Source organism: Uranotaenia lowii, chromosome 2, assembly GCF_029784155.1.
Source record: "Uranotaenia lowii strain MFRU-FL chromosome 2, ASM2978415v1, whole genome shotgun sequence".
NCBI lineage: Eukaryota > Metazoa > Arthropoda > Insecta > Diptera > Culicidae > Uranotaenia > Uranotaenia lowii.
The window spans coordinates 235,253,019-235,269,322 of NC_073692.1; the positions used below are offsets into that span (position 1 = coordinate 235,253,019).

General features: G+C 36.3%; 1 protein-coding gene across 2 annotated transcripts in view; it reads right to left on the bottom strand.

The window, feature by feature from the left end:
* LOC129749842 (leucine-rich repeat-containing G-protein coupled receptor 5A-like) overlaps positions 1 to 16,304 on the bottom strand; it is a 652,667-nt gene that overhangs the window by 403,975 nt on the left and 232,388 nt on the right. Inside the window, exons 1-2 of one of the 2 annotated variants that reach the window (XM_055744935.1) lie at positions 4,964 to 5,082; positions 1,191 to 1,937 (exon numbers count right to left, since the gene is read on the bottom strand). In XM_055744935.1, coding sequence (XP_055600910.1) covers positions 1,191 to 1,570 — 380 coding nt within the window. In that variant the 5' untranslated portion in view covers positions 1,571 to 1,937; positions 4,964 to 5,082. Of the gene's footprint in view, positions 1 to 1,190; positions 1,938 to 4,963; positions 5,083 to 16,304 lie in introns of those variants that run through there. The other variant, XM_055744934.1, reaches the window with a different exon arrangement.

The window sequence follows — 16,304 nt, forward strand, 5'->3', positions numbered from 1 at the left end:
GTCCGGAGTGGAAAAATTTCCTTGTACCCTGGCAAATTGTAGAAAGCAATATTCTTTTCCTTGACCCAGGTTTCGCTAATTACAATAACATCAATATTAGTTTTCAAGCTCTCGAGAAACAGTTTCAATGAATCGAACTTTTCTTGACTATTCATTCCACGAATATTAATTTGCAACAATTTTGTTTCATTCTTCAAATTATTTAGCTGAATATCATCTGAAGCAACGCAAAGGATATTACTACTTTTATGTGTGAGCAATGTATCAGTCATATTGGCTTTAGTCTAAAGTCAATTCCTTTTAGAATGTTTTATTGTTTTATGACTTTCATCATATCTGAATTTACTTAGTAAAAAAATGCTATTTAGTAAAAAAATGCTGTAAACTAGGATCTATATTTATAAAGTTTTATATTGATGACACATCCTTGTGGCATTCGTGATATGTGAACTAATGTAACCAATGTTAAGAAGAATAAAGCAACTGGATTTGTGATATTTGAAGTTCAGCTTAGTTGAGCTTTATTGAATGCTCCTATCTACTTCCAATCATTTAAACCGAAATGCTTCAAAAATAGTTTTCATAAATGTAAAGTAACTGAATTTTTGCCGATTGTAAGTCATTCTCTACATCTGCAACAGATTATGACAGAAAAGAATCGAAAATATGAGTCACACAATATACAATTCACTTTAAGACGAACCATGGGCCACTACTGGTGTGCCAGCTTACAAATTTCCTACTTCTTTTCCATGGCATAACTCTGGTTTCCGAATGCCGGAAGAGGAAAATGTGTGCACATTTCAAGATAAACTGGAAATTATTGTCTCCACCAGAGTAGGTACTTTACTTGCCATTTCGTTTGGCTCTTCTTATGGGGTAGGGATGACAAAATGTGGGCCACACATTCAACCGGATAACAGTTGCAATCTTTTTCTCGTTAGGATATGGGGCAGCCGAGGCGGAATTGTGGATTTGGTAGGATTTTTCTCCGACTTTATTGGACAAAGCTCCCTTTATTTCCGTGTTTTGGGCATGGGACTCCTTACAAGAAATTTGTTGCTTGATTTAATCGGTGTTTTGGTAAATGTATTATCTAAGAATAGTCCATAAAGAATCTCTTATGGTAATAACAGGTTCAATAATTAAAAAAATAAATTTACAATTTAATAAAGAGAAACACCACTTACAGTTTAACAAGTTCCGCAGGCAGATCCACTGGAACCGTTTCCAGGCCAATCCCTCGACAGTTGAGCACCACCTCTTCGGACGAACCGGCACATTGACATCCCTTGAGCTGCCAAGGTTTGCAGATCTCCTTCAACGTTCTGCCCACGAATCCATACTGTTGGAGAGCCTTCTCGTACATGGCTTTGGCTTCCTTTTCCGGATCAATCGAGGGTATCAGCAGACTTTCTTTCAGCATCATCTTCGTCTGGCTGGTCGTCTGCAAGGTCGGACTCAGTCCATGAACGATCTTCGCACTGTAGCTTTGGAAGAGTAACAACACCAAGAGTACTAGAACCACGTGACCTTTCGTCGTCAGGTGGTTTGTGAAACGAACTGCCATTTTGGTATGATTCAATTTCTCTCACACGGTTTCAAGTTGAAGATTCTAGCAGGGGTAAGCAAAATCACTTTGTAGAGGTGGCAGTCGAAAACCGAAAATCACTTGCCAAACACGAATACTATAAAGTTCGGATTACAGCGTCGATCATGAACTTGACCACCAGCGCCGTCCACTGGAAGCAGCAATAACAAATCATGCCTGTATCTGATTTTCATTCTTGTTATTTATAATTTTAAGTTGAACACTCCCTAAGTAACTTTCTTTGCCCTTCAAAGCATACGCATGTCATCACAAGACACTATTTTTAACCCGTTATAAGCTGGATACACTTAATGGAACAACTACAGGATCATTCAGGGTCCATATTCTGAAAAGAGAAACAAGAAAAAAGTCACTTGAAATACAAATTACAAAAATGACAAAAATGATAAAAATGACAAAAATGACAAAAATGACAAAAATGACAAAAATGACAAAAATGACAAAAATGACAAAAATGACAAAAATGACAAAAATGACAAAAATGACAAAAATGACAAAAATGACAAAAATGACAAAAATGACAAAAATGACAAAAATGACAAAAATGACAAAAATGACAAAAATGACAAAAATGACAAAAATGACAAAAATGACAAAAATGACAAAAATGACAAAAATGACAAAAATGACAAAAATGACAAAAATGACAAAAATTGCAAAATTAGAAAAGTAATCTTTTAATTATGTTGTAAAATTTTTCTATTTATATTTTTATATACTTTTTAATAATTTTAATTTTTGCTAATTTTATTTTTTTTTAAATTTTTGTAATTTTGATTCTAAAGTTGTTTTTTAGAAAATATATTCAAAAACAATGAATTAACTTGATTCAATCCACCTCTCATTTATCAAAAGTTATCTTCCTTTAGAGTAATTTTTTTTATTTATACCAAAAAACGCCTTCGAATCGAATTCTCGTTCGCGTGGAATACAAAAAAAAAATTCACACAATCCTACTACCGGGATCGGCCTATGACGTTCACAACACCAGCTTTCCAAAATAAATAATTTTCCCTGGCCTCAACGCAACATTGTTGCGCCGATGTTGTCTAACGTTTCAGCCTTCTCAACGAGAAACTCAAGTTTAAGATAATTAATTAAGCTGAAACGTAATATTTTCATTTTGCTATGTAATTCACCTTGATTTCAAACGAAAAATCGTTTAGGACAATAATAGCTAATCTTCACCAACAATTTATTAACCACGACGTGCCAAAACCTGTCCTGCCTCCAGCCAGCGATCCGAAACATCACGGACATTTGTTTTTGGTGGTGCGATTATGTCAACAAATTAAAGCGCGCCATGTTTTAAAATGATACAATCAGCAGCAACATTGAAAAGAATCCAAAAAAAATGAACCCAACAAAAATGTTGTCGTCATCCACCCACGCCATCAAACGTCAGCTTATGATGCCTCTTGGATGGAGATCCCATCTCGGCGCGCCAAGCCAAGAAGGAAAAAGAAATGTGTGTCACTTTCGTTCTTTACTCTCCTCCGGTTTTGCTGTAAGCCAAGCGCTCTTCCTACTGCCATAAATTAGTAGCGGCATTAGACCTGGCCGAAAAACCTCGCCGCGTCGCGACGCCAATCTAGTAGATTTAGGGTCATAAATCATGGCCGACATCCTGTGCCCTCTACTCCGATCCATGCGCCTCCATCATTTTATTCCACTACTGACTGAACACATCAAAATCCAAACGGATATCTCACTCCACGCGAAAACGCTTTTACTTCCAAACCGTTTGAATCCGATTTGTAACAAACAAAATCAGACACGCCGTTGATTCGCGGCACGGTGAGTGGAATTTGAAATTAGCTTATGAAAAATGAAGGTATGAAAATAAGAATACTTTTTCAAATTTATTACATGATTTATTTGATACAAGGCTTGTACCAATTAGGATCGGGTGACATTCAATATCCGATACCTCGAAGAGAAAATAACGTACAAAATTGGAAAAAAAACATGTTTTTGTAGGGATTTTGCTAAACTTTAAGGGAATTCCATCAACCGTATCTAGCATTTTTTCTACAACTTTGTCATATCAGATGATGATATGCTGGATTTTGTCACCGTTTTCAACATCTTTCGAAGAGACGAAACTGTGAGCCGGCAGGTGAACTAAAACTTCATTACAAATATGTCAAAGCTTGTGAAACGATCGAAGTTTATCAAATCATCAGGAAGTTTGGAGAGCACCATACTCTTGAAGATTTGCCAATATCCGAAACCAGAAGAGGAACAGTGAATCCACAAATCAAAAAGAAATGTGTTAAGCTTTTGTTGTCACATGAACACAACTCTGTTCGAAGAATTGCCAAGAAACTGAAAATTTACGTTAGAACCGTCCAAAACATAAAACGAAGGAAGCACATTAAGACCTACAGGAAGCAGAGAAATCCTAAACGGAGCGCGGAACAGCACGAAAGAGCGAAGCAGCGATTTCGGAGACTGGATACAATTTTGAAGAAGCAAAGTAACCGTTGCATTTTGATGGACGATGAAACTTATTGCAAACTGGACACAGCCGTTCTTCCTGGGCCTAATTTGTCAACGCAATTGTTGGTAAGGAGGTACCATTGAAATCGATAGGTTTAGCAAAAAAGTGCTTGTTTGGCAAGCTATCTGGTCTTGCAGGGAAAGAAGTTCGCTATATTTCACAACAGGTACCATCAATGGTGAAAATTATCGTAAGGAATGCATCGAAAAACGCCTTATTCCTCTTTATCGCCATCACCATTGTGGGCACCATTGCCGCACACTACGCTTCAGCTACTCTCAAACTACTGAAATCCTTCAAGATATGTTTTGTTGAGAAAGAGGACGATCCACCAAATTGTCCTGAGCTACCCCCGGTAGAGCGTTACTGGGCAATCATCATGCGCAATCTTCGAGAGGATGGTAGAGAAGCACAGTTCATCGACGAGTTCAAGAAAATGTGGACAAAAGCCAGCCGAAAATTCAAGCCGGAAACTGTGAAGAGGCTTATAAGGGGAGTTCGAGGAGAAATGCACCAATTTTATCGTTGAAAACTTTTGATTAAATTGCTCACTTTCTTCTTGTTCTGGATTAGTTTTGTAATGTATGTAATTTTGAAGTAATTTATTGACCATCAAAACACAGTATCCGTTTTATAAAATGAACACTCCTTACACCTACAAATCAGACTCTACTCCAATAACGAACTTCCTTGGAGATGGAATTCTTAGTATAAGATTCTATGCCGGACCGGCATTAAGAAGTATTCTAATAACTGGGCTTGTAATCCCAGCGCAACCGCGTTGCATATGTCTAAAAGAAACAAAATAAAACGTATACCAAATATATTAATAAACCAATATACCTCACTCTTCAAAAAACAAAGCGACATATCAAGCACGCCATCATGTGGAGAAAGTCCTAACTAACATGTATAAACATCGACGATCTGAACTACTTCTGGCGAATTTCTGACTTGTAGGTTACGCTGTTGTCACTTGGTGGTGGTGATTGTGGTACTATCAGTGACTTTAGTAGGAACTTTCGTCAGAAGGTGGTGCTGACATGCGTGTCCTTGATGAGATGTATGGAGAAGGCTGACAGTGAGTATATTTGTTTTAATATATTTGCATATACCATATCTTATTACAAGAAAAAGCAGGATGGAAACTATCAGCCAGCAAGGATAGTGTGGAATGCGAGCGACGTGTACCTATGTATGTAAACCGGTATTAGAAAAAAAAACCCGATTTAATACACTTGACAGTGGATTGTAGCCTTTCTTACAGCCTGTAAATTATATTTGGGTATATATGGCACAAAATGAATTATGAATTATGATTAATGAATTTCATACGCAGTAAATCCAAAAACAATTTAGGAAATAAAGATTCAAAGTTTTTAATAGGATAAAAGTATTTTTTATATTATCATAATTTTCATATCAATAACATTATTTGCAACTAATTGGAGATTTTTGAATGACTAGATTCTGGAATATCTTGTATGATTCCGTTTCTATGACATTATAATCTAACTCAATTTACTCCTTTTGGAGTTACAGCATATGGTAACTTCAAAATGGAAGGGGTATAAAAATTAGGAATACAATTTGAAAAAGAAGCCTGACCATGTATTTTAAATAATTCAACCTCTCAAGTAATGGAAACAAATGCATAGATAGAATTATTGGATAAAATTTGAATTGCTAGAGTAAAATACGATACCAAAACGTAAAAAATCAGTAGAATTAATTTTCAAGATTAAAAATATTGAAGATTTTGAGATCACAATATTTTTAATTTTGCCAATTTTGCCATTTTTGTCTGTTTTGACACTTTTTTCACTTTCGTCAATTTTGTCAAATTTTTCAATTTTGTCAATTTTAGATTTTTTTCAATTTTGTCAAAAATGTCATTTTTATCAATTTTCATGATTTTGTCAACATTGTCAGTTCAGTCAATTTTGTCAGTTCTCGATTTTGTCAATTTTGTCAACTTTGTCAATTTTCATGATTTTGTCCACCTTGTCAATTTTGTCATTTTTGTTAATTTTGTCAAATTTGTCAATATTGTCAATTTTGTCATTTTTGTCAATTTAGTGAATTTTCTCAATTTTGTCATTGTCAAATTGGTCATTTTTTTCAATTTTGTCAATTTTCATCGATTTTGTGAAGTTGGTCAATCTTGACGATTTGTCAATCTTGTCAATTTTTGTCAATTTGGTCAATTGGTTCAATTTTGTCAATTTCGCTAGTTCAATCAATTTTGTCAATTTTGTCAATCTTGTCGTTTTATCAATCTTGTCAACTTTGTCAATTTTGTCGATTTTGTCATTTTTGTATTTGGTCAACCTGGCCAAATGGTTAATTCGAAGTTTTCGTTGCTGTTTCTTCAACTTTGTCAATTATGATTATAAGCTTTTAAACTTTATATGCAAAAAAAAAATCCCAAATGCTTTAAACTCTACTATGGAGGGCTTGGTGGCGCTACTGTTTGGTTGTCATTGTCAGCAAGTGAAAGTTCGGATTGACTTCCAAGCCGTCATCGTTTTTGCTAGACATCAACCCCAACAACAACAACGCAACAATTGCACAGGTTTTTCGATGTGAACGAAAAGTTTTCATCGTGCAACGTTAGATCTGGAGAGAGGAAGAGAAAAAGGAACAAAAAAAACTAGCCCGAGAGCTTAAAGCTCGAGAGGATTCAGCAGCATTTGTCCTATTGGATTCAATTTGCTTCTACGGACGAAATTCTCTCCTGTCGTTCGTGCTTAGAAAAAGCTTCCTGAGCACGAACGGTACGTGAGAAGATGAGATGGTGTGCATATATCGTCCGCGTTCCCGTGTCGTTTTCCCCTTCTCAGAGCAATCTGTGCTTGAGAATCTAACGTCTGGCGAAGGATTGGACTTACCATCACTATAGAAATATGCGATGTCAGGGTCTAGTCCTTAGGCTTGAGTAATTCAATTTCGGGGTTGTACTTCACGGTGCAATCCCTTTTCATGAACTTTAATTTTGGGTTAAAGTCCAGATATAAATTTTTGTTCCGGTTTTCCTAACGGTGGACTGGTATTATGTAATTAACACATTCACAGGTTAAATTTCAATTTTGACATCTTTGTTGGGCTGACATTCATTTGTCAATAAATTCATGTATGCCAATCGATCGGAGGTGCCATCTGTTTTCCTTATGGGGAATTACACGGAGTGAAAGCGTACCCAGCGCTTATCGCGCCATGTTTTCGATCATCTTGATTAGTGATTGCTGGTTGTGGCTAGAAAGCCAAATTGACATGTTTTTTGGAGTGATGATTCGATGATAAATACTATGAAAATTTATTTTTCAAACTATTTTGTTTTTTTTTCTTTCTTTTTTACATTGAAGAGGGAAAAAATCAATTTTTTTAAGACAAAAAGCATTTTTATTGTACTTCCCAGTTTCGCAAAAACGTGTGGACAAAGTTTACAAAAAATTAAAGCCTGTTTCTTTATCTGGTGGGAAGAGCACGTCAAATTTTGAACAGTAGTTCTTGATTCTCTAATTGTGGCTTTTTGAGCCAGAGATTTCTGAAGTATTTTTCAACCAAGAAAAAAAATGACTCGCTATTTTTTTTTTTTGAATTTTTCAAAATTTTGGGGAATTGTGCCACCAGACCCAAAATGACATGAAAAGTTTATGAGTTGATCCAAAATTGTAATTTTTTTTATTCATTCAGTTATTTGAAAGAAATTTCAGGTGAGGAAATAAAAAAGAGGGTTGTTTGTGATCATATTGTTTTAAAAAAACTGGCTCGTGAACGTTTTGGCAAAAATCTTTATACAGGATTTTTGTTCATCTCTATGGCATTCAATAAAATAGACAAAATATTCTTCATACCTCTTCATTTATCATCTAAAAGCTTCACAGATATGGAAAATGTTATAAGGTTATGAATGTGTATAGAAACATCAAAATATAGGTGGCCTATGGTTTGCAAATAGAATGCGTCTATTTATTTCATGAAAAAAAATCATTTTCACGTTATAGAGCAAGCCAAAACATAGACCATAAGCGTACATGAGCATATTTTTGATCTAACCGATGCAACTTGCGGGTGTTGATTAATAATGTATGTAAATCTTTTTCCAGCTAGTTCACTAAAAGAAGCTTATGATGTATACAGAAGTATACAACATATTGAAATGTATGCTTACTCAGAGTTACGACAATAAATTTGGATTCAGATTTTCATCTCAACACACATCCGCGACATTAAGGGCTGCCCAAGTTCCCCGATGGCCCACGATACCCACCTTTCCCCTATCTAATCAAATAAAAATTATTAGTTTTACCTAATACAAAATGAAAATAAAACTTCGAACACCGTTTCCGATTGTCATTAGCGCGGCGCACACATCAGACATCAGACAGGACACGTTGACCTGTTTCCGAGCCAAAACAAATTCATATTTTAGTACGTGCGTCCGATGAAATTAGAATGTAAACAGCTAATCCATTAACCAGAATGGCCAGAAAAGTCACGCGAACGTAAAGTGGCCGCGGTCATCTAGTCATTCGTCTGTCATTCATTTTTCTACTTGTTCTGGCCACGCACGGGTCCGTATTTATTTCTACTTTCATCCGAATAGTCGGCAAAACGTGTGACGATGATGCTTCAACGTGTTTTGGTCGAGCCGAGTTGAAGTCGTTTTTACGCTTTCGGTATGACTTGTGTTGAAAGATCGATGATTGGTACTTGCCTAATTTTTCTTTTGAAATGTGTTCCCCCCAGCGAACGAACGACAAACTGATTCGACTGAGAGCGATCCGCTCGAAAAATATAGAAAATACAAAGTAAATTGAGTGGAAGTGGGATGGACTGTTTTTAGAATTAATTATACCGCACGTATATGAGTTATGTGGTGTTTTTTTCCACTGCGTTAGTTTATTTTTATTTCCTTGCGTGGATTAGAAATGTTTAGTCGACATTTTTTTCGCTACTCTCTGTGCCGGACTTTCTAAATTCTTTCGTATACAAACAACATTTCGCCAGAAATATCTGGTTAATATCGGAGGTCATTGGCTTCCTCTTGCAACGAAAAATGCGCAGTGGCTTGGAACGATTTTATTTTACCAACCCATTTATTTAGCTCAATTGATGATTATTTTTCTATATTTGGCTTATTCTTTTTATCTATTCAGAGAGAGAAAGAGAGCCTACATTTCAAATAAAGAGTCATAGCCTTAAAATTAAAAGAACGATTTTTTAAATAATCAAATCTATATATATATATAAAAAGCAATTATCTGTATGTTTGTTTGTTTGTTTGTTTGTTTGTCCTCTATAGACTCAGCCGTCTTAAGAGCTAGAGGTCTGAAATTTGGCATGGATACTCATTAGGTCCAGGAAGGATGAAAAATGTTTTCAGATTTTTGGATGACCCCTTCTGAAAGGGGTCGTCCATACAAGCCAAATAATGTTTTCGCGATATTGACTTTATTTTTCGTCTGATTGTGTTGAAAATTTGCACATGAGGGTTTTAAAAGACGAGAAATCGATTGCAGTTATCAAATTTAGGGTCAGGGGTCGGCCAAAGGGGTCGTCCATATCAACTGATCAATTTTTTTGCGATATTGGCGTTATTATACATCGGATTGTGATGAAAATTTCCACATGAGTGTTTTGAGGGACGAGCAATCGATTACAGTTATCAAATTTAGGGTCAGGGGCCGGCCGAAGGAGTCGTCCATATCCACTGATTAATGTTTTAGCGATATTAGCGTTATTATAGTTCGTATTGTGATGAAAATTAACACATGAGTGTTTTGAGAGTCGAGCAATCGATTTCAAGTTTTGAATTGTGGATCAGAAGTCGGCTGAAGGAGTCGGCCATACCCAACTTTAATGTTTTTGCGATATTGACGTTATTCTACATTGGATTGAGATGAAAATTTCCGCATAGGAGTTTTGAGGGACGCCCTTTTTGCTTTCATGTTTCAAATCTTGACTCAGGGGTCGGCAAAAGGGGTTATTATCTGATCACTGTTTTTACGATATTCTCTTGATTGAGCATAGAATTGTAATGAAAATTGACACTCCCATGTGAACAGAAAAGATAATTGATTTCAGGTGTCAAGTTTTGAATCGTGGTCAAAAAAAGGCCGTCCATGTCAGTTGCTCACTGTTTTCGCGATATTGTCGTGATCATGCATCGGATTGAGATGAAAATGTTCAGATGAGGGTTATAAACTATGAGCAATTGACTCCAGGTAGCATGTTCCGTGTCAAGGGTCGGCGAAAGGTGCGTCTATATTCACTGTTCACTGTTTTCAAGTTCCTGACGTTATTTTACACATGATTTGGAAAGAAAAAATGGCACAAGGGAGTTTTGAGGAACTTAAAATTGGTTTCAATTATCGAATTTCGGGCCATGGGACAGAAAAAGAGGGTTTCATTGAAAGTTCAGTGTTTTGTGCAATAATTTTGTTGGAGGCAGTTAATTGATACCAATTTAAGTGTGAAGGTCAAGCAAAAGAGTCGTGCACATAAACAAATAGTACATGTTTCTGCCATAATGTCTAGATTTTGCAACCGATCGAGAAGAAAACACTCTCACATAAATTTTAATAAAAAGCCAATCAACCGTTCAATTTGAATTTCAAGTAATAGTAATAGTAGCGACTTTAAACACTGTTGAATTTTTTCCCCAAAATTGTCGAAAGAATGTTTTGAATTCATTTTCTAAACTCATTTTGACGTACCAATGATTTAAAGCGAAACGAAGTTCGTACGGGATCAGCTAGTTACCTATAAATCAGGCATGAATATTTCTATTTTCAAAATATTAACCCTTGTGTTGTAGATCACAAACATTCGCATTAAACACACAAATGTGTGATAGAAAAACACGAAAATAGCATCTAATGATGTCGTTTCAGATAAGCAACCATCATCATAAACCGTAAACTCTCATGAAAACAGATAAAATATCAAAACGGTCTCACGCATTCGTTGAAATGACCAGTGAAAAGACAATAAAAGTGACGAAATGGGCAATGCCTACTAGGAAAACAATTTTTAATGCCAATCAAGAAATGCCTAAAAGATTACGCACGAGATGCCGAAGCTAGATTGAGATTAGATTCAGCAAGCCGAAAGCGCTGTCATCAAGAGAGAATGCGTGATTAGGACGAAATGAAATAAAACATATAAGACAAAATTATAACTGAAAAGGCGTCGCTCTATTTCTATATATGTTTTATTTTAAATATCATCATTGAAAATGTGATGATGTTCAAATTAAAATAGCAAAACTCACAATTCTTCATCACTTACGTGCATCAACGGAATCATGAATTTGTTTTTATCAAAAGCAAAATTCGAGTCGTAAAAATTTCCGAAAACTATTTGCTATACCTATGCTACCAAATCGGAACTTTGAAATTGAATTTAGAATCAGAATTTGAAATTGAAGCTCAACACAAGAAACTTAAAACGAGAATCGAACAAGTTCGTTATCTTGGTTCGAACTTGAAACCTCTTATCTTTAATTTTTGTTTGAAATCGTAAGAATTTCATTCAGCAGCATTCCATTCAACTTTTAATGTTTTTTATGAACGTCCCAAATCTACCAGAACGAAAATCAAGCTCTCTGCAAATCAAAGAAGCTTAATCCTCTTCTTGTCAATGCTTTGGATAAAAATAAACCCAAAACCTGTTCCAAAATTGAAAAGTTTTATTTTCGTCTCAAATAAGCTAAGTCTGAGAGGTGGCAGTGATTGATGAATTACGACGGCGAACTATTTTGGAAACGTGTCTCCTTATCGTCATGTTAGTGCAATGCAATCTCCTTATGATTCTGGATCAGTGGTCTATTTTGGCCGTAATTAGTATAATTGTTTTAACCTTCAGCTATATTTAGTAGAATGGAAAATTATTCAATATCGAGGGGGAATGAGTAAATTTATCATGCTAATTACAGGAGCAAACTTAAACGTAGGCATAATTGGTAACCTTCCCGTGACACTATAATTGAAGGCTTGTCCATGAATAACATAAAATGGAAAGATCTTCTCAATTTGAGTCCAGAGGTGTTGCTCAATTCAATTATCTTCGGAACTAAAATTCACTATGCACGCTTAAAAATTTATTCGGCAAAGATGATGCTCTGTCTTGTTTTTTTTTAAGTTTTAAACGATTATTTTTTTCAGGAAATTTCCGAAGTGGAAGTTCAACGAAGCGACCTATTGTGAAAAATATTGCCTGATCCTTCTACCTTAGAGCACCTGCAACGGTTCAGGCGTAAATATTGGTTTTAAGTATACCAGTTTAAGCACAATTTGAAATTTTAGAATCGGCAAAAACACCCACTCCCCACCGGTGTAGGAGCAAATTTTAAACGAAAACACTTTCATTGCAGACACTCAATAATTGAGAAGAAAAAACCCATTTTATTAGAAAAATTGCATAAGTTTTGAGTTTCACGGTTAATTGTCTTAAAATTAATTCTACGAATATTCTTTTTGACAGAACAATGATTTCAACTATTCTACCAGGATTACATTAATTTAAAAGCAAAAATGACTACGATGACAACGAGGAAAAAAGGTCAATTGAAACAATTCTTTAATTAATTCAATCAAATTGCTTTGAATCAATGGATACAGAAAAATATGCTGCTATTGACGAAAACTCCGAGTAATCTATACGAAACTAAAAATCTCTCTCTCAAATAAAACAAAAATTATAGAACGAAAAATAAACATAAACAATTAAATATTTAATTTACCTCATCGAAAAAGTATTAAAATTTTCTTTTCGTTTATATTTTTCAAATTTTAGAACGCTGACTTGATTCACTAATTCGTCGAGCCCAAATGATAAGCTTTTTATCTAATTATATTAAATCGAGAATAATGTGACATCTATTATTTATTCTTGATATGGTTTTTATTAACATCTCTTCTCAATTTATGTTACGTATAGGCTGGTTGAAGCGAAAAAAACATTCAAATAATATTTTAAAAAAGAAACTATTATCACACCCATTGTTACCCAAACATGTGTGAAAGAAATCATTGTTGGCTAAAATTTTCTCACCGTGAACTAAATCGGTCTGTCGTATATTTTGAAATCCTGTTCCAAATTCGCATGAATTTGGAACAAAGGCGTATAACTGTTGGGAATTTTGAAATCGATAACTGTGCTAAAACAGCGATTTACACCACCGGTGCCAGCCGGACTGTTTAAGCGTGGTCGAAAACCGTGTTTTGCATCTACCGTTGGGAGAGCCCTTAGGGGCCCGGCGCCGATTGACCGACGCATAGGGCTGAGATAAAAGATCTTCACTGCTGGCAATCCGAATCCAGCTTCTTTATTTGCTGCCAGCCAAGGTTCTCGTCAACTGTGCGAATTTCAGCTGCAAGAATACGCCGCCACGAGCTTCTCTTCTTCGGTGCCCATCTGGATTCCAGTCAAGCGCCTCTCTGCAAATCTCGTTTTCATCTCTTCGCAGAGTATGCCCAATCTATCTCCACTTACGATTTCGAATCTCGATTTCTAGGGCGAGATCCAGTTGTCAGGCCACCAAACGCGGATGATGTTCGTAGGCAGTGATTCACAAAAACTTGCAGTTTTCACGTCGTCACCGCTTATGAGTATCAAGTTTCGCATCCGTACACAATACGGATTTGACGTTTGAGTTAGAGATTCAGATTTTCGTTCATAGAAAGATCTGGCGTGAGCGCCAGTTGGTTCGGAGACTCGAAAACGCAAATCGGTCTTTTTGATCCGGGTTTCTATGTTTTGTTTGATCTATTGTATGATCCATTATGATGAGAAAAAGTAGCGGTGATATAAAACATCCTTGTCTCACTCCAGCAGTTACCGGGATTCGATCAGACAACACACCGTCATGCAGGACCTTGCACGAAAATGCCTCGTATTGTGCTTCAAAGAGATGGACTAGTTTCTTTCTTGGGACTCCTCGTCGCCTTAGAGCCGCCCAGATGTTTTCATGGTTAAGTCGGTCAAATGCTTTTTCGAAATCAACGAGCACCAGCGGACGAGAGTCCTGGAATTCGTTGATTTGTTCCAGTATGATTCGTAGCGTTGTGATGTGGTCCACACATGATCGTCCGGATCGGAATCCAGATTGTTGCCGTCGGAGTGTAGCGTCGATTTTCTCCTGGATCCTGTTCAGGATCACTTTGCAGAGTACTTTGAGGGTTGTACAGATCAACGTTATGCCTCGCCAGTTACCGCACTCTATCAGGTCTCCTTTCTTCGGGAAATTTACGAGAATACCCTGCATCCAGTCGGCCAAGAATATTGCAGTATCCCAGATGTCAGCGAAAAGACGGTGCAATATTTGTGCTGACAAGACAGGGTCGGTTTTCAGCATTTCAGCAGGAATGCAATTGATTCCAGGCGCTTTGTTGGATTTCATGTCCTTGATTGCCGCTTCTATTTCAGCCAGCGAGGGCGCTTCCGTGTTGACGCCTTTAATGCGACGTGGGCGCCTCGAGCTGCGGGTTCTGTTGGCCATCGCTATTTGTGACTCGGGAAAGTTGTTCAAAATGCTCAGTCCAACGCTTGAGCTTGCTTGAGCTGATCTGTTCGATCTGTCAGCAGCTGACCTGCTCGGACTTTAAGCGTGATTCTTGCATTACTCCTTGCACCACTAAGGCGGCGAGAAATAAAAAAAATATTAGATACAAAAATACCTAGCTCTATAAAATTTTTATACAAATTCCAACAGATAATCTTTTTACAAACATTATTACCATCTACTGACAGAAAAGGTCAACATTGCTCGATAATTGAAGTTTTCGCTCGTACCCCTCGTTTCGGGGGGTTAAAATGCACTCTGATACTCTTTAATTCAATTTGATTATAATTTTAATGGCATGTTCGGCGGAATGACAAACTAGAGAGAATTCTAGTATTTGTTTTGATTAGGTCGTATGAACCAACATAAACTAAATTGAGTTATTCAGTGCAAACGATTGAAATACATGTATTCTACATTTGGTAAAAATTTGGTATCATTTGATCAAAAAATAAATTTTAGAACATGATTTGAATTTTAGACGTATTAAGACTTCCTCATTTTCAAGTGTAATTTGGTTTTAACGACTATTTGCATCGCACTAAATTGGCGTGCATGCAAAAAGTCGCAGAACGACAGTTCGGCAGTTCGGTTTAACCCATTCGAGACCGATTGCACACCGTGTGTGCAATGGAATTTTTGTGCCTTTGTCAGAACAATCTTTCATTGTGAGTTTACTATTGCTCAGAAAAATAATATTCTTATAGCAATGAAATCCGCAAATGTTAGGCAAAATGTATTAGGAAATGATTTTGATCATCATCAAAAGACATAAAAGTTATCTAAGAGTAAAGTACTATGAGTTCGAATGTCGTGAAAAAGCCTCCGTCTCGAATGAGTTAAGCGACCTTTTGCATTTTAAAAGAAAATGTGGTGCAAAGTATAGTAATGTTTATTTTTTTCGACGGAAATTGTTTGTAAGAGTCCAGGCAAACAGAAAATCGATTCAAATAACCACAAAGCGCCAATTCCAGGCTGCTGCAGCGGTTGTAGGAAAATTATTTCACTGGAGTAGAGTATGGTGGGGTAAAAGTACGACCCTAGAGCTATCTTATTTTTAGAAAATTTTGCAGTTGCAAACCAAGAACAGCATTGAATTGCTTGGAATTTTTGTCTCTTTTCTTAAAAAATTACGAAGATAATCGATCGACGCATTCGATAGCAGTGTGAAAATGCCTAACTGCTATCGAAACGTACTTTTACCTCACCTCTGGGGCAAAAGTCCGAATGATGTGGGGTAAAAGTACGACCATTCAAAATTCCACATTTCTGTATGAAGTCAAGAGGAACAATATTTATATCAATCTTTGTTTATATTAGCAGCTTCTGTGTTCGCTTCTGATACAAATCATATACATGGGCGAACAAAATGCGCGAATTCGGAGCTCTTTAATAATTGTCCGTATTCAACAGGTTTACGAACTCCAGTTCTCATCGCATTTGAGCAATTTTTCGTGCAAGCAGGTCTTTGTAGAAACAAAAATATGCGCTGATGTTCATCGTGCATTTTAAAAAAGTCCAAAAAATTCCAATCAGATTTACTATAGTGGACCTTGTATATCATTCGTACTTTTGCCCTATTTGCAGTTCGAACTTTTACCCCTTCAAGGTTTCTTGTG